The sequence below is a fragment of the Petaurus breviceps genome, unplaced genomic scaffold (genome assembly GCF_028583685.1).
Source record: "Petaurus breviceps papuanus isolate PSGF00001 unplaced genomic scaffold, PetGlider_PUasm1.0 176, whole genome shotgun sequence".
Taxonomy (NCBI): Eukaryota; Metazoa; Chordata; class Mammalia; order Diprotodontia; family Petauridae; genus Petaurus; species Petaurus breviceps.
In genome coordinates, this window is record NW_027185771.1 from 13254020 (window position 1) to 13281814 (window position 27795).

At 40.1% G+C, this 27795-nt stretch overlaps 1 protein-coding gene across 1 annotated transcript in view; it reads left to right on the plus strand.

Annotated features, from left to right (window-relative positions):
• Positions 1–24308: 24308 nt before the first annotated feature.
• Positions 24309–27795, plus strand: part of COTL1 (coactosin like F-actin binding protein 1) — a 65837-nt gene continuing 62350 nt past the window's right edge. The window contains exons 1-2 of the mRNA XM_069085644.1: positions 24309–24719; positions 25123–25205. Coding sequence (XP_068941745.1) covers positions 24643–24719; positions 25123–25205 — 160 coding nt within the window. The 5' untranslated portion in view covers positions 24309–24642. The remainder of the gene's footprint in view (positions 24720–25122; positions 25206–27795) is intronic.

A 27795-nucleotide genomic window follows, 5' to 3' on the forward strand; every position in this document is an offset into this window, starting at 1 on the left:
CCTCCTTAAATGGAACACACCTCATTGTCTTCCTATTCCTTTTCCAAACTTAACTTTCAGTCATCTGTGTTCACAATTTAATATACCCTCTTCCATAACCCCATCTTCATTTCTAATAAGTTGCTAAGACAAACTTTTTCAAGAATTTTGGTTGTGAAATGAGCGTGTAGTGAGGCCAAGTGAAAGGTTTTTTTGTTTTGTTTTGTTTTTTTAAGGATAGTGAAGATCTGAGCTTGTTTGTAGGCAGTAGGGAACGATCTAGTAAATAAAGAGTGATGAAACATGACAGGGAGAAGGAGGGAGAGAGAGAGAGAGAGAGAGAGAGAGAGAGAGAGAGAGAGGAGGGGAGGGGTGAAGAGAGAGGGAGGTGGCGTTGGGATCAAAGTTATAAGTAGCAGAACTGGCCTTGGTTAAAAGAAGGGATAATTTCATTAGAAATTTCAATAAAAGAGGAATGAATAGAGCATAATAGGGATTTTTGAGATGTAGGATAAGAAAAAAGAGGATGCACTGGGCATTCATCCAAAAGCAAAGCTTGTGTTTGGTCTCATTGAGTGACAGGAATGGCTTACTTTATGCAGATTTAGTACATGGTTCAACATCTCCTCCCCCTACTACCATGGATTGGCTACAGTTTCCAGCCCCCTCCCAACTTTAAACAGTGAATATATCTATAGAAAGAGATACACATAACACACACACACACAACATATGGTTGAAATTCATTGAAAAAAATGGTGTGGGGTATGTGTGTGTGTATGTGCTATATATAGAGATGTATACTATGTCATAGTGGATAAAATACTGAATTTGGAGTCAGGAAGAGCTGGATTCAAATCCTGCCTCTGACACTTACTATTTATGTAATGCTAGGTCAGTCACTTCATCTCTCTGAGCCTCAGTCTCCTCATCTGTAAAATAGGGATAATCATTCTACCTACCTTACATTGGGAGGCTCAAATGAGATAATATATATGAATTCCTCTGCAAATATTAAAAGTCCATACAAATACATACAGACAAATGCAACAGGTTAGCACTTCCAGGGAGGAAATGAAGTCTGGCCAGCCTGGACCCCTCCTCAAAATGAAGGCTCCAAGAGAAATTCGCTAGTGGGAGAAGGAGTTCCAGAGGGAAATATATCAGGGTGAGATAGCCCCAAGGGAGGATAGATGGTCCAGGAAAAGGAGGCCCCAGATGCTGGCAGAAGATCTAGGATCTGGAAAATCAGAAGCAAAACGGGCAGGGGTCAATAAGAACAAGTCTACTCTATCCTCCATGAGAGTCTTTCAGATATTTTAAAACAACTATCCTGTCCCCAGTAAATCTTTAGGTCTTTACATGATATGATCTTGTAGCCCTCTACCTTCCTGGCTGGCCTGCTCTGGACACTCTCCAGCCAGTCAATGTCTTTCCTCAAATGTGATATCCAGAATTCCACATGGCTGGGGCTGAGTGAAGAGGATTATAAACTCCTTATTCCTGGATGCTATTCGTGTTAACTTTTGTGCCTACCACATCATGATGTCAACTCATTGAGCTTGCAGTCCACTGAAACCCCCTGATCTTTCTTGGATGCACTGCTAAATAGTCATGGACTGTCTTGTACTAATGAAACTTTTTTTTAACCCAGGAATAAGGGGATACATTTTTCCAGGGGTGTGCCTGTAAATATTTAACAACCAGACTCTCTAGAAAAAAGGGGAGGAAAAAAAGAAAAAAGGGGAGAAAGTATGCACAAATACTTTTAAGTTTAATTTGCATTATTAACACTTTCTAAGTCTAAAGAATCAATAAAACCACAAATCAAGCATTGCTGATTGATGATCACCAGGTCTGGAGTCAGGAAGACTGATATTCCTGAGTTCAAACCTGGTCTCAGATACTTACTAACTGTGTGACCCTGGGCAAGTCACTTCACTTGGTTTGCCTCAGTTTCCTCATCTGTAAAATGAGCTGGAGAAGGAAATGGCAAACCACTCCAGTATCTTTGTTAAGAAAACCCCAAATAGGGTCACAAAGAGTCAGATATGACTAAAAAACAACTGAACTACAAATAATAGACTATGCTAGTAAGTCACAGAATTAGAAGCTCATATGTCATCTCCTCCATCCCAGCACTTAACACAGTGTCTGGTATACAGAAGACACTTAATAAATGCTTGTCAACTTGACTTAATTGCCCCATACTTTTTTGTAAATCTCCATGACAGGTGATCATCCTTGAAGCTTTTAAGTAAAGGACAACTGACAAACTGCTTCCTAAAGCAGCCATTTCTACTTTCATATAACTCTAATTATTAAGAAGTTTTTCCAGTGGGTGTGTCCTGTGCCCCCACCGCCCCATTGATGCGGCCCTCTGTTGTAACATACAGGACAATTTCTCTACATGAGATACAAAATCATCATTGTCTTCCACTGATGAGAACTTTATTGTGTCCTTGAAAAAATACAAATTCCTTGTTTTGTTCTGTATATTTCTTATTCCATTGATATCATATTGATGTGTAATGGCCGATAATTCATGGCTATATACTTGCTATTAACCTTCAAAAGGGGCTTCAGAAAAGTGAAATATGGAGAAACAGAGACAGAGAAGAGTGGACATAGAGACTGGGACCATTTCCTGGAATGAGGCCTGGACTCCTTCCAACATGCGTACACCTCTCCTGGTTCTGCCTATAAGGACAGTGTCAGAGACTGGATTTGTATCCAGGTCCCTGACTCTAAGTCCATTTACCCTTCTGAGATAGAAGGACTCTCTCAGAGATCACAGAAGACAAAGAACGAATGCATGGGGGTTTACTCAACACTCCTCACCTGACCTCCACTTAGAGCTGCACTCACATGGGACCACAGAACGCAAAATGTCACAGCAAGCAGAAAGAAGTCTTAGAGATCTATTCCAATTACCTCATTTTACAGATAAGTAAATTGATATCCTGAGTAGGGAATATGACTTGTCACACAGAGCTAGTTAGAGGCAGAGCTGGGACGTAATTCTCCATTTCAACTGACAGTAAAGGAAATAAATTTAAAAATAAAGCAAAAAAAAAAGTGAGGAAACCCAGGATACAGCAAGATCATTGTCTCAGCTCACCAGCTGGGAAACAAGGCCCTGAATGAGCCAGTCTGAATCAATTCAAACTACTATTGCTTTAGCAAGACCCATTGAGACGCCAAGAGATAAATCTCAATGGCTCTGAACTATGCCTAGTGCACAGTAGGCTGCTGTTGTTACTAAGAGGGAAGGTATTTCTCCTCTTCCCTTGTGAACATAATTGAAAGAAGCTATTAATGGGCTGCCAGGAGTGTTACCTAAAGAATGGCTGGATTTGTAAGGAGAGGGAGCCTCACTAGGTATCAGCTTCCCACCATCAATGAAGCTTTTACTAGAATAGGGTCCTGTCCTATTAGTAAATGCTTTGGAGGAATAAAAGGAAGGGGAAGGATATTGACACACTGGAACAAATCCAGAAAAGGGCATCCAGGATGGGGAGAGGCCTGGAGAACAGCCCATAGAAGGATTGGTCTAAGGAACTGGACATGTTTAGACTGGAGAATCAAGGCGGAAGGTGACAGCTGTATATGATGTCATGTGGGAGCAAATCTTGCTCTGCTTTGAAGTTGCTGAGAGGGAGATTTCAACTCAATCTTAAAAACAAACAAACAATCAAACCAAAAAAACTTGTATGAGTTAAAGTGAGCCAAAAATAGAGGGACTACCTAAACAGATGGTGGGTTATTTACTTGGCCATAAAGAGGATTCTGGCTTAGGCATGAGTTGGATTGCTGGACCTCTGAAGCGCTTTCTAACTTAATAAATCATAGTATACAGAACTGGAAAGGACCCTGAGAGCATCTAGTCCAACAGTACTCAACCCTTTTTAGGTCATGGACCCCTCAGGCAGTCTGGTAAAGCTATGGATCCTTCTAAAAATTATGGTTTGCAAAATATAGAGGATTGCAAAGAAAACCAATTATACTGAAAGAGGAAAATATTAAAAAAAAAAAACAAGTTCATGGATCCCATGTTAAAATCCACGTCTACCTTCACCTCCATTTTATGTGCTACCCTTGGCTCAGAACCCCAGCCTCACATTGTCCTCCCCTCCCAAGTTTATGCTGAGGAATCCAGAAACCCAGCTTTTGTCTAAGTCTCTACAGATATGGGTAAGCAGGGTCTCCAGGTCCCATACAAGCATTCAAGGTAACAAATACATGTATCTACTATTACAAGGTTTAATTTAATCCCGCAGAGGATGAGAATGCAAAGCGCTCCCAAGAGTCCATAAGCAATTCAGAGAACACAAAGAGGATGGACAAAGGCACATTAACAATTAAATTATTCTTCGTAAGTACCACTTTACTACAGGGTATTATAGTGCTTTAGACTTAGCACCACCTATGGTTTGGATTCTCCTAAGATGAGGCATCTAGATGGCTCAGTGAATAGAGTACTGGTTATAGAGTAAGGAAAACCTGAATTCAAATCCAACCTCAGACACTCACTAACTGTGTGATCCTGGGCAAGTCATTTAACCTCTGCCTTAATCCACTAGAGGAAAGGAAATAGCAAACCAGTCCAGTATCCTTGCCCCACCCCCCCAAAAAAAGGCCCATGGACAGTATGGTCCATGGGGTCACAAAAGAGTCAGACACAACTAACAACAAAAAACGGGAAACACACTTGGGGCCTGCTACAAAACAAGGAAGCAAACATTTATTATTATTACTATGTGCCAGGTGCTGTGCTAAAAGCTAGAGGTCCAAACACAAGCAAAAATATAGTCCCTGACCTCAAGGAGCTTATGTTCTAACCAGGGAAGACTAAACAAAAAAGAGGTCCAGAAAGTCAGAAACATGGCTCAGACAGGAACAGGAGAATGAAGGCAGTCTGGTCTGGGCCATTCCACATAATGGAGGCTCCAGGAAGAACTCACCAAAGAGAAAAGGAAGTAGGGCCTTGCAGAGGGATATTCCAGGGTGTGCAGACCCCAGGAGTAGTTCTGCAGTGAGGAGGCCCCTGAAACTGAGGAATGTTCCAGGAGGAGCCAACAGTAGACATAGCATGGTTTTGAAGTTGAGAAAGTCAAGAAGTGGGTCCTGTTGACATACAATGACCTGATAGTCCACTGGCTCCATCTTTTGTTCACCAGGAGACCAGAGTAAAGATTTCACCCTAAGGTACTGTTCTAAGGGTTTAGACTCTCCTGAAAAGGAAAACACCCTAGACAAGCAAACTTCCTTCCCCTTCAACCTGTTTGATTAATTCACTATTATATTGGAATACAAAGCTAGCTCCTTTTCTCTTCCATAGGAGGCCTTTAATTCCTTTCCGCATGGTTCAGAACCAAGTAAATGACTCTTCTCTCTTGGGACACACTTTGCTCAGAAAATCTCCCTTATCTCAGTAGAAGCTTAGATTCCCAAACTCTTCAACCTAAGGCTCGCTATGAAACAACCCACAAAGTTAGTGCTGACAATGAACCTGACACTTTTTTGACTGGCAGGTCTTGTTCTTGGGTTATGTTACTTAGGAAATTCTTCCCTCTGGAATTCTCCAAAAAGCTGGGGCTTCAGGGGCTCATATTGCCCAGGTCACATATTTGTCTGTCTTGCATCTCTCCAAAATTGCCATTGGAGAGTGGGGTGTTTGGGGGAAATCCCCTCCCCTCTTTACTCTTAGGATATCTTCAGAGATTGGTAGAAAAGATGAAAAGGCCTCTATTTAGTCTATGAGTTCTTTTTATAGGACAACACAAAGAGTGTTTCCTCCCAATAAAGGTCCATCCTCTTAAGTGTATAAGCTAACCAGTTCATTTTTGGCAGCTCCCATCAGTGAAACCGACCTTCTAGATGGTGAAAAGAGGTGCCTTCAAAGCAACCAATTCATCCTCAGAGTAGGCCCACATCAATGAGACTTAATCAGAGGACTTTAGTTCTCTTAAGTAGCTGCCAATAGGAACATCACATCCTAAATAGGAAGATTTTTTTTTAAATCAGGGCAGTAAGGGAACACAGTGGATAGAACCTGGGCCTGGAGTCAGGAAGATCAGAGTTCAAATCAAACCTCGTACACTTATTAGCTGTGTGACCGCTGTGGGCAAGTCATTTAACCTCTGTTTGCCTCAATGTCCTCATCTGAGAAATGGGGATAATAATAGCACCTACCTCCCAGGGTTGTTGTAAGGATCACATGAGTTGATATTTGTAAAGCATTTAGCATAGTGCCTAACACATAGAAACTTAATAAATACTTCTTCCTTTCCCCTTCATGGACCCCTTTGGTGAACTGGTGAAACCCAAGGACACTGATAGCTGTAGGAGCATCTGTAGGTGGTAATATTATGATCACATGTGGGTCTCATAAGCACATTAATTTCAAAACAGTCATGAGTAGAAACAATATTTTGAGATATCCTTAACAGTTGTACAGACAAGAAAATATTTATAACTTCTATTTGTGGCAGAATCACAAGCGCTGCTATTATAGCTGTGGTTTGTTGCCTATATTCAACATTTTGAAGGAGATACTAAATTTCTATTAGTGGTTAGTGAAAATAAAAGTATGATTTTTTTTTAAAGCAATCAGGGTTAAGTAACTTGCTCAAGGTTACACGACCAGTTATTATTTCTGGGTGTGGTGCTGAGTATCTGAGCCCAGATTTGATCCAGGTCAATCCCAACACTGGAGCCGGTGCTCTTACCTGCTGAGCCACCTGGCCACCCCTAAGCAACTGGGGTTAAGTAACTTGCTCAACGTTACACGGCCAGGTGTTTCTGGGTGGGTGCTAAGTGTCTGAGCCCGGGATTTGATCTTCAGGTCTTCTCAACACTGGAGCCGGTGCTCTTACTCGCTGTGCTACCTGGCCACCCCAAAAGTAAGATTTTTTCCCCTAAGTTCATTGACCCTTTGAAATATATCCATAGATCCCTTGGGAGTTTGTGTACCATTGGTTAAGAATTCCTGCTTTCTATAGATATGAGCAAACAGGCCTGAGAAAGGAAGTGACTTACACACCATCAGGACCAGAATTCAGGTCTTAAAGGCCAGGAAATAGTAGAACCAGAATAAGAATCAAATAATTTTACAATTAGAAGAAATCTCAAAGGTCATCTATTCCAACCTCCATCTAAAGCTTGAAGTACCTAGGGACTAGAACCCAGGCTTCATAACACACTACAGGCAACCCAAAAGCATTTATTAAGCTCCTACAGTGCTCCAGACACTGTGTGCTAAAGGAATCAGGGCATGGAATAAGCATTTATCTACTAAGCACTAGGGAGTGTTTTAGGCTCTTTACAATTATTATCTCATTTGATCCTCATAACAATCCTCTGAGGTAAATTCGATTACAATCACCATTTTACAGCTGAGGAAACTAAGGCAAATAAAGATTAAGTGACTTGCTCAAGATCACACAACTAGTAAGTGTCTGAGGTCAGATTTGAACTCAGGTCTTTCATGACCCCTAAGCAGTAGGGATACAAAAAAAGGCTGTTCTCAAAGAGTTGCAGGCTAGCAGTTAAAAATAAGTTATGTACTACTGTAAGAGTGTGGTTTTTCTGTTTAATTTATTTTTTTACTCTGAACCAAATAATGAGAATTTTCCAAGTTCATTGTGGTACAGAAGGAGGAAAGTAAACAAAGATTTGCAAATCTCTATTATATAGGGCTTGAGTTTCTTTTTCAGTACATGACAAATCAATAAGTAACTTTCATAGCTGTTCAGCTTTTTATTTTTTTTCTGTTTTTTTTTTCTCTCTTTTTAGGGGAGGTGGTGGTGGGAAAGATACCCTTACCCTAATCAATTTCTCTCATCCCTGAACTGGCAAAAAAAAAGAAGAAAAACAAAATCTTTGTAACAAATATATACAATCAAGTAAAACAAATTCCTACACACCAGCTCCAAAAATGTATGTCTTATTCCACAACTTAAGTCCATCATAGGTAGCTTGCTTCATTATCAGTTCTCTGAAATCCTGGCTGCTCATTGCACTGATCAGAATTCTTAAGTCTTTCAAAGTTGCTTGTTTTTCACAATATCGCTCTTATGTAAATTATTCACCTGGCTCATTTCATTCTACATTTGTTCATCTAAGTCTTTCCAGATTTCTCTAAAATTATTCCTTTCATCATTCTGTATAGTATATTCATATACTATATTTTGTTCAGCCTTTTACCATTGGTGGGGACTCCTTTAATTTTTAGCTCTTTGCTCTAATAAAAAAAGAGATGCCACAAATATTGCATATATGAGTCTTTTTCTTCTTTCCTTGATTTCTTTGGTGTATAAGCTTATCAGTGGTATTTCTGGGTTCAAATATTCACAGTCTCATGAATATGCACGATTTAATGATTTCTTGGTCCTAGTTCCAAGTTATTTTTCAAAATGGCTGGACTGATTCAAAGCTCCACTAATGGTCCATTAATGTATCTGGTATTACATAGCCCCTCCAACAATTGTCATTTTCCTTTTGACAATTTGCCAGTCTGATAGGTGTGAGTTAGAAGCTCAGAATTGTTTTAATTTTCATTTATCTAATTATGAGCAATTGCAGCATTTTAAAATTTGGTTGTTTATAGCTTGAATTTCTTCCTTTGAAAACTACATGCTCATATCTTTTGACCATTTGTCTATTGGGGAATGGTTCTTCTTATAAATTTTAATCCATTCCTTAGTTTATTTCAGTAATGAGACCTTTGTCAGTGAAATTTGCTGCAAATATTTATTCCCAGTTAAATATTTTCTTTTTAATTTTTAACTCCATTGTTTTTGCAGAAACTTTTGAATTTTATATAATAAAAAATGTCTACTTTATTTTCTGTGATCTCTATATCTTGTTTGGTCATAAACTCTCCTTCTATCTATAATTTAAAAGTTAATTTTTTCTTTCTCTTCTATTTTGCCTATACTGTAATCTTTCATCTCTAAGTCATGTATCCCTTTAGAGCCATCTTTGATGGAATCCCAATAAAGCTGCCCCCAGCCCCAATATTCTAACTTCCTTATGGGTCCCACTGAACAGCAGGCATGCTCTGATTTAACCACATAATCTGACTTTAACCACACACCAGGCCCCCAGACTCAATATGTGATATTTGAACAGGTATGTTCTTGTGCTCAACCACTATCACATCATCCATTTAGCCCATGACAGAACCACAATACCTAATTATCCATCTTGACCAAACAGGACCACAATAGTTAGCCAATCAGAAAGCAGCACAACCAGGCTGTTTGACCACTGACAAGGGACCTCTCCTCTATTACATCCCTTAGCAAATCCCTCTTATCTTCTTAATATTCATAATTTCTGTTGTGTAATCAGCATCAATACACTATAAATTTAACTGTGTTGTCTTACTAAGTTTGTGGTTCCTCTTGGAATCTAACCTCTTCTGAGGGGCACCAATCCTCAGTAAATGTCTGTACTTGGATTAGAGGTGGTCTGACTATGAATTCTTTGATACAGTGCTGCCACAACACACCATGAAACTGCAACAGTCTTGGTATATAGTGTGAGATATTGGTCTAAACTTAATTTCTGCCAGACCTCTTTTGAGGTTTCCCAGATTCTTTGTCAAACAGTAAGTCATTACACCAATATCTGGGGTCTTTGAGTTGGCATGTTGGCATGTTGAATTCCTTCTGTATGTTTCTATACTTAATCTGTTCCTCTGATTGACCTTTCTATTTTTAATCCATACTAAATAATGTGTTTTGATGGGTACTGCTTTGTGGTTTAGTTTGAGATCTTGTACTGCTAGGCTTCCTTCCCATTCTCCACCCCCCTCCCCATTTCCTTTGAGATTCTTAACCTTTTGTTCTTCCAAATTAATTTTAATATTTTTTCTCTAGGTCTACAAAATAATCCTTTGGTAATTTGACTGGGAGGGCACTGAATAAGTAAATTAATTTAGTTGATATTGTCATTTTTTAATATATTGTCTCAGCATACCCAAAAGAAATTAATATTTTTCTAACTATTTATGGCTATATTTTTGTAAAGAGTGTTTTGCAATTATATTCATAATAGTTCCTGTTTATATCTTGGTAGGCAGACTGCCAAATATTTCATACATTCTGAAGTCATTCTGAATATAATTTATCATTGTAGATTTTCTTGCTTTTTAAAAACTAGATTTTTTTTAACCTTGGAACTTTGTGGAAGTTATTGTTTCAATTAATTTTTAGTTGACTTGGGGGTTTTCTAAGCAAGTTATCATCTTATCTACAAAAAGCTCTAATATTATTTCCTCTTTACCTATACTTTTTCCCTCAATTTCTTTTTTCTTGTCTTTTTCCATGACTAGTATTATTAATCTTTTATCAAATAATAGTTGTGATAGAGCTATCAATGGCATCAAACTAATACCTGTAAGAGGACAGGTTGGAAAATTTTTTTCATGAAGCCAATCCATGGAATTAGTCTTGAATGTTGGAATTCCAAAATAGTAATAATAGATTCTAACTCAATCATACATTTTGTTTGACCTGAGGGGGATCAAAATCTGTGAAGCATTTTGGAGTTTAAATTTGCCCATTTTTCTTTTGTAATGCAACTGTTAGCCAGATTTTTAAAAAGGACTGATACTGGTTCTATATTTCAAACACACAAGTAACCATGATATATTTCAATTATCCAAGTAACAAACTCTTCTTTTCCAGTAGACCTACATATTTCTATTTCACTGGTTTTCTTCCATTTCCCATGTCTGAAGTATTCTCCTTTCTCACCTCTGCCTCTTGGTTTCCCTGGGTTCCTTCAAGACAGTTCAAATTCTACCTTTTACAGGAGGCCTTTCCTAGTTTCTTTTCCCCCTTACTGTTTGTGCCTTTTCTCTGAGATTATCTTTCATTTATATAGTATGTATCTTGTAGGTACACATATATTTGCATGTTGTCTCCTTCATTAGAATGTAAGCTATTTGAGAACAGGGGCCATGCTTCTGCCTTCTTCATATTCTCAGTGGTCTGGCACTTAACAAATGCTTATTGACTGACTGACAATGAACATCTTTGCTTTACCCTAAATCTTATTGGAGAGGCCTCTAGTTTATCTCCAAAACATATAAAGTGAAGTCTTGGTTTGTGATAGATATTATTTGTCTTATTCATCATATGCTTTTGTAGAATTTTTAACAGAAATAGGTGTTGTATTTTGCCAAAAGTTTCTGCATCTATTGATATAATCATGTGATTTTTATTGTTCTTGTTATTAATATGGCCCATTATATTTATAGTTTTCCTAATATTGAACCAACCCTGCATTTCTGATATAACTCTGTTGAGAGTGTATAATACCATTTTAAACATACTATTCTAATATTTTATTTAAAATCTTGTGTTGATATTCATTAGGGATGTTGATTTATAGTTTTCTTTCTCTATTTTATCTCTCCCTGGTAAAAGTATGTTTCTACAGAATGCTAGCCACTCTTATTTCTGCCAGTTTTTAATTGTTTTGACTAATTGATGGTTCAATAATTAAGAGATTCTTTGACAATATTAGAACCAAGCCAAGAATCTGAAAAACTGCTAGCATTTTTGCCAAAATGTTCTGGCTTAGCCCTCACTAGACAAAATTTTGAGAACTGCTTTTAGTCTATGTTCAAGTAACAACGAAAGGCAGTTTAGTATAGTAGATAGAAGGTTGCCTTGGAGACAGAAAGACTTGGGTTCCAGTGAGCACTGTTTCTGATACACTGGTGATATGGTCATAGAGGAAGTCATCTAAACTTTCAGTGGAGCTGGCCATTCTCTAAAACTGAAAGGCACAAGTGATTTGCTGCTCTGTATTGGTGGAAGGATGTTCAATCCTTAGAGTCCCCCATATTAATGAAAGCACAAGTCTGGACCAAAAAACAACACAGATGTACATTGCATTTTAGAAGCACTTTCCCCACTGCAATCTTGAGAGGTAAGTATTGTGACTATTACTACCACCTCCATTTGGAGATAAAGAAATGGAGGTTTAGAGATGTACAATGACATAACCAAGGTCACTCAGTAAGGAACAGATTCAATTCCAAGTCTCTTGTCTTCTTTCCTTTTTTATCAGTCTTCCTCAAAGAGCTAAAGTACCCTCAATATTGGATTAAAGATGGAGGGGGAAAAACCATATCTCTTTAATCCTACTGTTCTGTTGATGTTGTTTAATAATTTCAGTTGTGTCTGATTCTTCATGACCCCGTTTGGGATTTTATTGGCAGAGATATTGGAATGGTTTGCCATCTCCTTCTCCAGCCCATTTTACAGATGAGGAACTAAGGCAAACAGGGCTGTGACTTGCCCAGCATCACAAAACTATTAAAAAAAAAATCTAGGATCATAGGATTTAAAGGCAGAAGGAATCTTAGGGATTGTATAGTTCCATTTCTTTGTTTTGCAGATAAGAAGACTGAGCCCAGAGAGGGGGAAAGGACTGGCCTGAGATATGTAGGAGATACCTCTTCATCTAGTCATCTTCCATCATGCTACATGGACCCTCCTATCTTATTTACATGTCATATGTCATAGAATCATAAAAGTTCAGAGGGGAAAAGGTCCGACTGCTTCCTATACCGTCTCTTCCCTAGGTTCCACATTTGTTTGACCATAGTATTCCTGCCCCAGGGCTACTGAGTCAGCATTCCTGGAAATGACGGCTTCCTTTCTGGATCTATCAGAAGGACTTCCTACAGAGAGACAGCTGCTTTCCTGAAGAGCATACTCAGGAATCACAGCAGGAAGGATGGCCTTGAGAAAGATGACAGAAATATCTTTGGGAGGAGACAGGAGCTCCCTTGGGGTAGGTCAGCCTTTGGCAATTCTATTCTTGAATATCTTCCCACCAAGAAAACTGAAAAGGAAAAATCTTCTCAGCACAATTGCAGAGTCTGAGTTGTCCCCACACACCAGGGAACATGTGATCCTCTGCTGTGACACATATTTTTTTATTCTGTGCAGCCTTGGGCTCCCTGCCCCCTCTGGAGCTCCAAAAATTTTTGGAAGGAAGCTATGTGTTGGTGGTTTGGGAAATCCTTAAAATAGTCTTAGGCATTCTAAGTTAGCTAGTTAGTGTAGTGATTAAATGTTCAGACTTGGAGTCAGGAAGACCCAAGCTTGAATTCTACTTCAGACACTTCCTAGCTTTTGTGCCTTTGGGCCAATCACTCTCTCTTTCTTCAGGTTTTTTTTTTTTTTGAGAGCGAAGGCAAGGTACTTGGAGTTAAGTGACTTGCCCAAGGTCACACAGGTAATTAAGTGTCAAGTGTCTGAGATCACATTTGAACTCAGGTCAGGATGACCTCAGGGCCAGTGCTCTATTCACTGCACCACCCAGCTGCCCCTTACTTTCTCTTTATTGAGTCTCAGTTTCCTCATCTGTAAATGATGGCATCTACCTCATAGGGTTGTTGTAAAGATCAAATGAGATAACATATATGAAATGCCTTGTCAGTTATCCAGGAAGGGAAAGGAAGGGAAGGGAAGGGAAGGGAGGGGAAGAGGAAAGGAGAGGGGAGTGGAGGGGAGGGAAGGGAATAAGCATTTACAGAGTGTTTACTGTATGCCAGGCACTGTGCTAAGCACTGTGAGTACATAGAAAGGGGGGAAATGGTCCTAACTCTCCAGAGGTTCTCAGTCCAGTGGGGGAGACAGTATAGAAATTTCTATGCACAAACAAGATGTATTCAGAGTTGTTGTGTTTGTCTGTTTTCAAAGAGGACCATGGCATCAGGGAAATGATGCTGTGACTTGCAGTTGACTTTGATTTGAGGGAGGAAGGGTTTATTCAGAGTGAGTTTTTGGTAATCTCACAGGGAAGGCACTAAGATTAAGGAGGACTTCTTGCAGAAGGTGGGACTTTAGTTGAGACTGAAGGAAGTCAAGGAAATCAGGAGGCAGAAATGAGGAAGGAGATACTTTTCCATGTGGGATAGAGCCGGTGAAAACATTATGAATCTGGTGATGGAGTTTGAAGAATGGCAAGGAGATCTGTGTCACTGGATCAAAAAATAGTAGGAGGTGGTGCAGTGGGACTAAGGTGTAAGAAAAGTAGGGGTAGTGCAGTGGATAGAGCACTGAGTCAGGAGGACTTGGGTTCAAATCCAGCCTCAGACATATACTAACTGTGTGACTCTGGGTAAGTCACTTAACCCCAATTGCTTCCAAAAAGAAAAAAAAAAGAATAGAAAAGTAGGAGGGGTTTTAGGTCATAAAGGACTTTAAAAGCCAAAGACGATTTTATAGTTGATCCTGAAAGCAGTAGGGAACCACTACAGATTTTTTAATAGTGGGATAATACAGTCTGGCCTGTATTTTAGAAAGATCAGTTTAATAGCTGAGAGAAAGATGTCAAAGGGAAAAAAGGGTGGATGCATGGAAGATGAGACCCAGGTTGTGAATCTGGTGACAAGGAGTATGGTTGTACTCTCAACAATAATAGGGAGGTCAGGAAAAAGGAAAGGTTTGGGAGAAAAGATAATGAGTTAGTTTAGCCACGATGAGTTTAAGATGGCTGGATGTCAAGGTTGAGATGTGACTAATAGGATGTTGTAAATGTGAGACGAGAGGTCAGGAGAGAGGTTAGGGCTAGACAGACAGATATATAAATGAGAATCATCTGCATAGAAATGATCATTGAAACCTAGAAGCTGATGAGATTGTTAAGAAAAACAATATGGACCCAGGATAGAGCCTTGGGAGGTACCCACAGTCAGTGGGTTCAATCTGGATGAAGATCCAAGAAAAAAGACAGAGAAGGAGCAGTCAAAACTGCTAATTTTTTAGCAAAAAAACTGCTTTTAGCAAAAAACAAAAAAAAGTTTTTAGCAAAACTAGTTTTTTTTAGAAAAAAACTAAAAACACTTAATTAGATGTAAAGGAGGAGAGGAGACAGGAGTGTCATAAAACCTAGAGAGAAGAGAGTATTAAGAGGAGGGTTACTGATGGTGTTAAAGGCTACAGAGTGATCAAGAAGGATAAGAATTGAGAAGAGGCCATTAGATTTCACCAATAAGAGATCAATGGTGACTTTGGACAGAGTCATTTAGGTAGACTGATGAAGTCAGAAGCCAGATGGCAAAGTTATGTAGAGAGTGAGAGGAAAGAAAGTGGAGGCACCAATTATAGACAGTCTCCTCAAGTGGTTTATCCACAAGAACATGATAACTAGTGGGGATGGATAGATCAAATGAGGGGTTTTGAGGAGGGGAGAGACATGGGCATATTTGATAGCAGGGTAGCAGCCAGTAGACAGGGAGGGATGGAAAATTAGTGAAAGCATAGGAATTCTCAAACCTTAATTGCTACGTTGTTATTGTTGCTAATAACAACAACAACAATAAAACAAAAATATTCAAAGACCTCTAATGGCTTATCCCAGCCTAGAGACAACTCTACATTCTGGAAGGCTATTCTTAGAAAAGGGTAGCTAGATGGCACAGTGGATAGGAACTTGTTTTGGAATCAGGAAGACGCATCTTCATGAGTTCAAATCTGGCCTCAGATACTAGCTCATTTAATGCTTTTTGCCTCTGTTTCCTCATCTGTAAAATTAGTTGAAGAAGAAAATGGCAAACTATTCCAGTATCTTTGCCAAGAATACCCCAAAAGGGATCATGAAGAGTTAGACATGACTGAAAAATGACTGAACAAGAAAATGCCTGGAGAATGCAAATTCTGACAAGTCCTACCAACCAGCTTGACAATGTTTCAGATATCTGAGGATCAGTTTTCGAAGTCCCAAGTGGCTTATCACCAGGAAGTTAATCAATGGATACTAAATTTTCTTAGCCACCCCCCAACTCATACTTTCTACTATGATGTGGAGGAGGGATGAGATCTTGGGTGGTATAGCAAACACTCACATTGATGAAATTTGCAGATCAAGAAAGTATGAGTCATATGTACACATGAGTCACAGTATAGGGGTGGCTGTGATTTGGGCTTGTCCACTGGCAAGGAAAAAGGACAGAGGTTGCTTGCACAGCTCAACAACCACTTACAGTCTTGTTAGGTACAGTTCCTGTGGTGATTTGCATGGGTCAGGGTAAGATAGGAGTTGAAAAGAGTTTTCTTTCTCTGGCTCAAAGTGTAGCCTGAATTCAAGAAATGATGGCTGAGATTGACTAAAAACACTTAGTTAGATTTAAAACCTACAAGATTCCCCCATAGACTGACTGGGTTGGAATCACTGAGTGCTGAGAGAGACCCTGGGGTTATGATGTAAAAGAATTGAGACATTCAGTCCTCTAGGGGAAAGGCCGTAGGGTAGTTATAGGGGGGAGTGGCAGACACCCAACAGAGAGCAGCCCAGCAGTCACAGTGTAGATCCAAAGTGAAATGGGAAGAATAAACCCCAACATTCCTTCCCCACAGCTTCCCTGGCCATGGGGTTTCCTCAGATCAAGTGTGTCCCTTGCCCTTGTCAGATATCATCTGCAGTGTTATGTTCAGTTCTGGGCACCATTGTTTAAAAATGACATTGACCAGCTGGAGTCTGTCCAGAGGAGGGAAGCCAGGCCAGGGAAGGGCCTTAAGTCTGTGACAGATCAGAACTGCTTGTAGAACTAGGCAGGTATAGTTAGCCCTGTGCTCTTTATTCCATTGGGAGATTCCCCAAACCTCCATTTTGTGGAAGGGCCCAAATCCACCATCCTTCATTCTTTAGACTTCATCCCCTCTTCATTACGAGTACCTCCCTTTTCATGTGTTGGCTTTCCTCCAGTGAGGATAGGAATTGCTTATCTTTTCGTTTATATCTGCATTTCCAAATAGTAGATCGCCTGGTGCATAGTAATTGCTTAATAAATGCTTGGTGATTTGACTTGACTTAAAAAGAGAAGACTCAGTGGGATGGGGGGCACATCGATAGTTATGCTTTTTGAAGGGCCATCATGTGGAGAAGGTGTAAGGATGGTCCTGTTTGGTCCCAGATGCTAGATCTGGGAGCAGTGGGCAGAAGTGACAAAGAAGCCAACTTAGGTTTGTTGTCAGGAAAAACTTGGCAGCAACTAGAGCTTTTCCAAAGCAGGAAGTCCTTCCTTGGGAGGTGGAGGGTTCCTCCCTCTTGGAGTAGAGGATGGACCATGATTAGTTGGGTATATTCCAATGAGGATCACTTCTGTCCAAGGTTTGGACCAAGTAGCAGCTGAGATCCCTTCCCACTATCAAATTCTGTGATTCTATCTCCCATCTGACAATAGTAATTAAATGAACAGTAGTCGAAGTCCTGGAAAGGACGTGGCAGCCATTTGTCATATCACTCCAATCACCAATCCCATTTATGTGCTATCTGCTCTTAGAATGGAAGCTCCTTGAGGACAGGGTCTGTTTTGTTTGTTTGTATGTTTATACCCAGCATTTAGCACAGTGTTTCACACATAGAAAATGCTTAATAAATATATTTTCATTGTTATTAATATTAGTAGTTAGCCCTTATATAGTGCTTTAAGGTCTGCAATGCACTTTACATATGTTATTTCATTTGATGCTCACAACAACTCTGGAAGATAGGTGCTATTATTATTTAAATTTTCATTAATTTTATTTTAAATTTATGGACTAAAACAAGCATTTCCATAACACAGTAGAATAAAAAAAAGGGAGGGGGGCAGCTAGGTGGTGCAGTGAATAGAGCACTGGCCCTGGAGTCAGGAGGACTTGGGGATCTGTCCTCAGACACTTAACACTTAGGAGTGGTCTGACCTTGGGCAAGTTGCTTAACCCCAATTGCCCTGCCTTCCCAAAAGATTGCACATGAAACTACAAACCTATTATGTACAACTTGCTTTAAGATATATAATAAAGTTGTCATGTAAATTTCTTCTTTTTTATTTGTTTTTCCTCCCCTCCCTGTTCTGCTATTCTCCCCATTTAACAGATGAGGAACCTGAGATTTCATGATTTGCCCAGGGTCACACAGCTAGTCAATAAGGTAGAATTTGAACTCAGGTATTTCCTGACTCCAAGTCAAGCATTCTATCCACTGTGTCACCTAACTGCCTCTGTCCTGGAGTCGCACAACTGACTTTTTTTTTTAACCCAACTGTAAAATTCATAATTTTCTCAATTAAATCCCATCTTGTTACATTTGATTTTTCATTCTACTCGGTTGAGATTATTTTTGAATCCTGACTGTCATCTAGCACAGTAGCTAGCCCTCCCTGATGTGTATGCAATTTTGATAGACCCACCATCCCCATCCTCATCTGAATCACTAATGAAATGCTGAATAGCTCTGGGCCAAGGAGAAATTCCTGGGTTACTATATTAATGAGTTCTCTTTCGGTCTGATTATTCAGCTACAAACAACTGTACTATCAGGGAGGCCACATTTTTCCAGCTTGTTCACAAGGACAGAATGAGAGACTTATTCAAATACTTTGCTGATACTCTCTTCCTTGGAATCCAATGTGGTGAAGTATAAGGGCTCCTGTTTTCTCCAGAAGCTTTGCTCCTACAATATAATTTTTCAATCTGATCCTGACTCTGTTACATTTGTGTGAGCTTATATTTGTGTCTCTCTGAGCCTCAGTTTCTCCTTCTGTTACATCTAGGGTTTAGGCTGAATCTCCAGATTCCCTTCTAGTTCTAAAAGGAAAGACAAAATGGCGTAGTGAAATGAGTCAGGCATGACATGGGTTTGAATATGGCTCCCAGTATTTACCATTTGACCCTGGACAAACCACTTTCTCTATCTGAGCCTCAATTTCTACATCTGTAAAATGAGGATAACAGTATATGTGTTACCTACCTTACAGGGTTGCTGTGAAGATCAAATGTGATAAGACACATAAAGAATTTTGTGTTATATAAATGCCAGCTATTGTTATTATTAAGAGAGTTTGGATTTTAGAATATCTTTTGATTATGGAACTTAATAAATGTTTTAAATTATTTTCCTTATGCCCTAATATCTCAACATTGAAAATAAAATTACCCAATGTTATACCTTAAAGAAATGAGAGAGAGTCTATGTTCATAATTAAGTATTTAATGTACACTATACTAAGGACAGGCAGCCAGATCCCCATAAAGATTAGATAGAAACCATCTGTCCCACTTGCCTAAGTAAGGCAAATGATCAGCTCTGGCTTGGAAACTTTCTTTCTTGAGCCCTATATCTAAAATCTTTCTTCATAGTATATGGTGTCAATGTATAAGCCATCAATTACAGAAAGTCCACAAATACAGGATTAATACTTACAGCCTATTGGTTATCAGCCTCAAAATGCCTTTGACCTTGATAAAAAGTGATGCCAAGGTCATGCTTTACCCATTACCATTGACTTCGGCTGAGGTGGGAAGTTTTTTCATAATCAGAGCAAATGCAAAACCTAGGATGCAGCTTGACTATATTCAGTGCAGCTTCTTCTGAATTTTTATTCTTAATACATCTTAATGCATGCACATACTATAGAATATTTTTGCAGTTGCCTGTTTTAAAGATTGCATTTTAAGAATTTGACATATTTCCTGGGTCAACAGGCCCACCCGGCTTAATGTGTTTAGAAAGTTAGCAGAGAAACACAGTGGAGATTTTCACAGTCCAAGCATGATGATTATTTGGGAATGATTCCTTAAAGTCTCCAGATTGAAATCCAAATTTTATGGCCTAGCATTCAAAGCCCCTGTATAACTTGGTTCCAGAAAGTCTTTCTTTTCTTATTTCATAAGATAATAGGACTTTGAACTGGAAGGGACGGACATTAGAGCTGATTTAGGTCAACCACTATGTTATAAGAAGAGTAACAGAGAACAGAAAGAACAGAAACATGAAATTATTCCATTTAAGTTAAATAGGTAGCAAATGAACTGGGATTCAAACCAAGTCTTTTAATTCTAAAGCCAGCCAGTCAGTCAATAAACACTTATTAAGTTCCTTTGGAACTATGGTTGGTCATTGTGTTGATCAGAGTTCTTAAGTCTTTCAAAATTCATTTTTGCAGCACTGTTGTTTCTGTATAAATTATACCCCTGATTCATCCTACCTTGTTTTGCATCAGCTCATCCAAATCTTCACAGGTTTCTCTGAAACTACCCCCTTTGTTGCTTCTTACAACACAATAGTATTCCATTTAATTCATATATTATAATTTGTTCAGGTAGTCCCCAATGGATGAGAATCCCCTCCCTTAGTATCTATTCTTTACCTCTATAAAAAGGGCTACTATAAATATTTTTGTCCATATGGGTCCTTTTCTAGAGAAGAGGTTCTTTTTTTTCTTCCACTTAATAGTATTTTATTTTTTCCAATTACATGCAAAAATAGTTTTCAACATTCAGTTTTACAAGATTTTGAGTTCTCCTCTCCCCCTCCCTAAGATGGCATGCAATCTGATATAGACTACATGTACAATCATACTAAACATATTTTCATATTAGTCATGTTGGGAAAAAAGAATGAGAACAAAAGGGAAAAACCACAAGAAGGAAAAAACAATGAAAAGAGAAAATAGCCTGCTTTGATCTCCATTCAGACCCCATAGTTCTTTCTCTGGATATGGACAGCATTTTCCATCATAAGTTCCTTGGAATTTCCTTAGATCATTGCATTGCTGAGAAGAGCTAAGTCTATCAGAGTTGTCACTGCACAATAATGCTGTTACTGTGTACAATATTCTCCTGCTCTGCGTACTTTACTGAACATCATGTAAATCTTTCCAGGTTTTTCTGAAATCCACCTGCTTGTCGTTTCTCATAGCACAATAGTATTCCATTACATTCATACACCACAACTTGTTCAGCCATTCCCCATTGATGGACATCCCCTCAATTTCTCATTCTTTGCCACAACAAAAAGAGTTGCTATCAATATTTTTGTACATATTGGTCCTTTTCCCTTTTTTATGATCTCTTTGGGATACAGACTTAATAGTAGGATTGCTGGATCAAAGGGCATGCAGTTGTATAGTCCTTTAGACATAGTTACAAATGAGCAGAGGTTCTTTTAAAAATATTTATTATTATTATTTTTTAGAATAGAGGTTCTTAACCTTGACTCTATAAACTTGTGTGGAAAAATATTTTGGTAACTATATTTCAATGTAATTGGTTCATAGGCAGCTAGGTGGCACAGTAGATTGATCACTGCAAAGACTTGAAGTCAAATCTGACTTCAAACAGTTATTAGCTCTGTGACCCTGGGTAAGTCACTTTATCTGTTTGCCTCAGTTTCCTCAAACTGTAAAATGGGGAAAATAATAGGACCCACCATGAGGATTAAATGAGATAATAATTGCTAAGCACTTAGCTCAATGCCTGGCACATAATAGGTACTATATAAATACAGTTATTATTCCTTTGTAATCCTATATATTTTATGTATTTAAGAACATCCTTCTGAGAATAGGCTTCACTAGATTGCCAAAAGGGTCCAAGACATTAAAACAATGTTAAGAACCTATAGTCTAGATCACCTCTTTAGTTCCTTGTAATTCTAATACTCTTGGCAGATAAGGGATGTTCTCTGGATGCTCCAAATCTTAGACCAATCTAAAAACAAAGGTGCTTTACACTTTGAGGCCAGTAGGGGGGGGGTCAGCCACAACCAGGAGAGAGACACTGATACAGACTAGACTGCTTTCTCAGTCATGGCAGTGAAGGAACTTAAGGGCTTGGTTAACTCTGGCCTGAGGACATAAAAGTGTACCCACACCCCACACCCAAGATCTTAATCAGGATCTGGATGTTTAAACTTGTTCCTTCTTTGGAGTCAGAGGACTTGACTTGACTCTGCCCAGTATGACCTTGGATAAGTCACTTAATTTATTTAGTTCTCAGCTTCCTTTTCTATAAAATGAAAGCATTGGCTTAATTGACCTCAAAGGTTGCCTCCAATTCTAAATTTCAGATCCATTAACACAAGGCTTCAAAAACTGATGTCTCTAAGTTTGTGGTTTATTTATTTTTTAAAGAGATTTTCTTAAGTGCCCCTTCCACACTTGGTTTCCTTTATAATCCGGTGCCTTTTATTTTAGGCATATAACAATATGAATCTCAGAAGGGGCTGATAGACTTCACCCTAATACTGAAAGGGGTCTGGGACACACCCAAAGGCTAAGCACACCTTCCCTGAAGCTCTTCCAGGATGTTCAGATGGTCACTCTTGAGCATGTTGCGCAGGGGATGGATTTAGTTCAGGTATGTTTTGGGCTAGATGGTTCCTTAGTTTGCTGCCTACAGGGAAATTCCATGATTTAGCTCCTCCCACTCTGCTGAGAATGAAGCATTGGCATGGGAGTTTGGGAACCTGGTTGTTAATCCTCCATTCTGACACTTGTTCATACCCTAACCCTGGACAGCGCTTTTAATCTCTCTTTGCTCATTTATAAAATCCCCTGCCTCCCCCATAGGGTACATGGAAGGATCAAATAAGATTTAACATTTTTGGGGGAGGGGGTGGTATGAGGGAGAGAAAATAAGTGCCTGTCAATTTAATTAATTAAAGAAAAGAAAAAAATCTCATGGTCTCAGACACTAGGTGTGTAACCCTGAAGAAGTTACTGTTTGCCTCAGTTTCCTCATCTGTAAAATGAGCTAGAGAAGGAAATGGCAAACCACCCCAGTATTTCTGCCAAGAAAACTCTTAAGTGTCGCAAAGAGTTGGACATGACTGAACAACAACAGCTTTACCAAGTACTCCTCTCACAAAAAAACCCAGAAAGGTAGGGCTAACAAGCACCATTATCTCCATTTTACAGACTGGGAAACTGAGACTTAGAGAAAGGAAATGGCTTGACCAAGATCACACATTAATTAAGTGATGGTACAGGAATCAAATGATTAATGAATGTGAGAATGGCTAATGTGAGAATGCTTTGAAAACTCTATATATTCTCTTCAAATAAATGCAAGGTATTACATTACTCATCATCATGCCTCTACATACTTGCCTCTACATCCCAGGAACTTTGAACCTTTTTATGAGCCGCCTTTCTGTTGTCGGACTCTTCCTGACCCCATTTGGGATTTTCTTGGCAAAGATACTGGAGTGGTTTGCCATTTCCTTCTCCAGCTCATTTTATAGGTGAAGAAAGTAAGGAAAACAGATTAAAGTGAATTGCCCAAGGTCAGCCAGTAAGTGTCCAAGGCTGGACTTGAACTCATAAAGAACTGATTCCAAGTCCAATGCTCTAACTACTGCTACTTAACTGCCTAGCTTATTGGCCTTATTTTCTTTCATTGTTTGAGATTTGTTGGATAGAGAACTTACTGAATTTATTATGATAACTGTGGAGGCCTGGGTGACAGTGGAGAGAACACTGAGATTAGCATTTAGGGGACCTAGGTCTGACCACTAACTTTGACTTTGAGCAAATCAAGGAACCTCTTGGAGTTTGTTTCCTTCTTTGTAAAATGAATGGGCTGGACTGGACCTCTAAGGTACCTTCCAGCTCTCGATCCAGTATGAGTTAGATGACCTCCAGGTTTCTTCTAGGTTTCACGGTCTGTGATTTTATAACTTCTGCCCGCTGTGATCTTCCATTTCTAAACCCTTGAAAGGCAGATTCTGTCTTATCTGAATAGCCCCATGGCTCCCTCACACAGCTAAGCACATAGAAGTCATTTAACAAATGCTTTGTTGACTATATATATATATATTCCCCTCTACTTTCCAGACCAAATATCAGAAAGAATGCCTGGACTGCTGTCTCCACTATTTCTACTTCCAAAACCTTCTGGAATCCCTTTTTTCTTCTATATGAATTCCAAGAAAGTTTTCCATGGACGGATTACTTGTAATACACAATGAACGGTTTCCAAACGAACATTCAAATCTTCCTTCGAGCAGACCGTCCATAGAATTAATTACCTGCGTGACCTTGGGTCAGTCACTGAATCTCTCCGTCTCAATTTCTCCTTCTATAAAATCAAAGGGTTGGGTTAGATGTTTCCAAAAATCCCTTACAGTTCTTAAAATCCTCTCCTCTGAAGAACATATTGGGTTTAATTCATGGGTTTTTATACCTCCCCTGGCTTAAGATGAAAATACTCAGTCTACCGAATTCCTTTATTAAAAATCACGAAGCCAATAAGTGGATTTTGGTCTGTGCCAAACTAGCATTTACAGCTCTCCTCGGTCGACTCTATTACATCACTTAACACAGAAATCCCAGTAATGCCTTGCAGCAGAGTCGAATCAAAAGAGGCGGAGGCGAAAGACTAGGAGCCAAAGGAGGAGGAGGGGGAAGGGAGAGTTTGAGGTAAAACCATTCTGCCGCACTGGATAGGGGTGTCGCTCCGAGTGCTTCTCGTTCTGATTGGCAGAAATGCAGAAAAGAGGCTGTGGCGCCCCCGTCGCAAGCTGGCTGACTCGGGACCAATAGACAAAGACTTAACTCAGCGCAGAGAAGGCGAGCCGCCCTGCAAGCCCGCAGTGAGCGGGTTAAGCGCCTCCTTAAGAGCTCATTCAGTAGGCAGCGGGCAGTGCTAGCTCCTGCCGTGGTACTGCAAGCACTAGACTCTGGCATCAGTCTCTCATTCCTCTTTGGATCTTGATAAAGCTGTTGCTGCTGAGTTGAGACCCTCCCATCTTCTCGGATTGTCAAGTGCTGGGGTTTTCCCCCTTGTCTCTTCCCCAACTGGTTCATCCCTTTTGGCACTCTTTCCTCTATTTTTTTTTGAATCCAGTTTCTGGTCACAAGAGATGGCCACAAAGATCGACAAAGAAGCTTGCCGGGAGGCTTACAATCTCGTACGGGATGATAGCACGAATATCATCTGGTAAGCTTCAGCGTACTTGCCTGGTTCCCCTATTTCCTCGGCCAAAACGATTCAGAACTGCAAGAAATGCAGTTCAGCCCCAGCGGCAGCTGCTCTCCTCCCGTTAGGCGGAGGTGAACTTGTAATTGATTTTGCAAGTAGTGAGTTGATCCCAGCCTCTCCACCCAATAAAAAAAAAAGGGGAGGGGGGATGGATGGGTGACTGGCTCATCTGAACCATTTCGGGTAGTAAATGCGTTTAAGTAAAGAAACACCTTTTAAGTCCCCCCCTCCCCCTTCCAACCCAATTTTTTTAAGCCAGTGCTCCGTTTTTGCTTTGGTTTTGACGACCTCTTGGAAGCTTGTCACCATTCAGATCCAAATGTTTGTGGTTTTTTGTTTTTTTCTTACTTTCGTCCTGAAGGGTGACTTTTAAATACAACGGGTCCACCATTGTGCCTGGAGAGCAGGGAACCGAGTACCAGTCCTTTATCCAGGAATGCACAGGTAAGCGCACGCCAGCTCTGCGTTTGAATCGCGCATCGGCAAGTGCTTTTATTCCTGCTTGTATAAACTCGGAATGCGCCCATTTTCCCGATTCCAGCCCCTCGGGTAGGAAGCGGAGGGACTGGGTGCGAACGTTCTTACTATCCCCCTTCTAGAAGTAGGCAGTGGTTGACTCAGGACTCCCTACCCTAGCGCAGCCTCTCCTCGGCATCTGCAGGGTTCACGTTACTGCGGGCTAAGACTCACTTTTGTAACTGGGCAAGACAGTCCCATTGTCGTTCACTGCCTAAGGTATTCCTCTCCAGTCATCGTGATAATAACTCCTTTCTCCGCTTCTACGATCAGAGAAATTACGTAGAGTCGTGACGTCTCCTCAGATTACTCGTAATTTACCAAGTCCTAGACACGAAATTTACTTCTTGTGTTTTACTAACAAAATCTCAGTAGGACATTGTCAGGGTAAATGCGTCAAACTCTTCTTTCTTGGTCTTCGGAACTGTTTCGTGGAAAGTGAGGTTGGAGTGTTCTCTTTCTTCCTTTAGATTGAGCTCCTTGTGGGCAGGGATTGTCTTTTGCTTCCTGTAGCCACAATAGTAGCATACAGCAGAATAGTGCCTAGCACAAAGTAGGCTTAATAAATATTTATTAACTGATTGCTGCACTCTCGAGTTCTAGTCCAAAAAGATTTTGCAGGCTCTCGGTTAAAGCATGGAATAGAGCCAAATGCTATTTCTGCCCTGGAGTAGTTGGTTTGAGGTCTTAAAGCTGGTATCAGATAGCTTTCCTTTCCCAAGGGCAATTCTACCGGAGCTTGAGTTTTGGCAGGTACTACCACCGTGGAAAGGTGCGGAGCTCAGCCCAACCACAGCCAGTATTGGCAGACACCCACCCTCTCTCCACCTTAGTTTAGATTAGAGAGATCCATCATCACAGTGTCGGTGCTAAGAGTGAATATACTAGGAAAAGTTGCTTTCCTGGGAAGGAGGGAGTAGACATTGGTGAAAATGCGGTTCCTTGAAGTTTCCAAGTGTCATAATCGCATCTGAAATGTCTCCTGGGATTATGCCTCTGAACATATGTCTAGTTTCTCCCAGGGTGGTGGAGTCTCCTTCCCTTCCAATCCAGAATCGGAAACATAGGTTGTTAACTGTGCAGCGGGTGGAATGGATCTGATCTCAGAGTATGAACTGGAGCATTTTTCTTTCTTTCTTTGGTGATTTAACAAATCACAGGTAAACTCAGAAATATTTTGGGGATGTGCCAACCCAGCATATACTGAAGATCACGTTTCTCACCCTTGAACTTTGGGAGCTCATTCATGAGCTCAGGAAGCAGGTCTCATCTGAAAGCTGTTCAACCATTAACCATCCCCTTAGGAAAAATAAAAATAAAACACCCCCAAACAAAAGCCGAACTGGAGGTAGCCATAAGGTTTGTTCTCCAGGACAAATGGGAGAAAGTAACAATGGATGAAAGGGGATCGCTTAAACATTTTTAAATTAAAGTTTCTAGTTTTTGCCGTCTTTCCATAGCGCTGGCTGTTGGAATGTCCCTTCTCTTGCCTTTCCCTTCCCTTCTTCGTTTTGATTGGGAGGGGATGGCCTTTTGCTAACTTTGCTCACTCTTGCAGCCTTGGTGCTGAGCAACACTGAATTGTCAGCTAAAAATGTTTCCTAGGCTATTGCTTTCTGAGCCTTACAAGTGACAAGAACAAAAAGCCCCGATCTGCTTCGAAAGAGTTTGCTTTTGCTCCCTAAACCATCTGTTACCTTAGTGCCAAGCATGTGTTCCAGCTTCCCCTCACTCAGATATCCTTAAGACCATCTCCCCCTCCCCCTCCCACACCCACACCCCTGGGGGCAGTGTTTAGATTTACTTTAGTTAATCTCGGTGACACTTTCTGTGACAGCTTTATCAGAGCTTCAGAAGCCTCCACGTGGTACTTGCCCATTTGTTGGCCACTTAGAAACTATAGGAGTCTCTTCCTGACACATTTCACGGTCAAGTGTAGTATTTTGTAACTAGCCAGTACTCACTTTGACTCCATTTAACCTTCACAACCCCTGGGAGGGTAGGTGATGTTCACATCCTCTCTGTTTTACAGATGAGGAAGCCAAGGCCCAGGGAATGTAATTTGCCCCAGGTTTCACAGGGAGCAAAAGGCAGAACCAGGACTTGAACCCACATCCTCAGTTTCTTCCTCTTTCTATGACAGCCCACAAAGTAGGAACCTCTGAAACCTTGGTTATGAAATAGAGCAGAAAACCTGTGATTACACAGATGAGAAAACCTGCATTTCTGGCATACAGGGTTATTTTTGAGCTCTTCCACAAAGACAATACCATAGAGTCAGAAAGCACATAGCAACTGTTCTCTCCCTCCTCTTGGGACATACCTTTGTGATATGAGTTTGCTCCCACTCCCTGAACTTCTGCTCCTGAAGGTTTGTAATGGGAAGGCAGATCTTCACCTGGATCACCATCCCTGAGGAAGAAAACAGGAGAAGGAAAAGGTAGAGACTTTGGTTAGTGAAATGAATTGAATTGTTCCCTTCAGTCAACTTGTACAAGCATTTTTTTTTTTTTTTGCT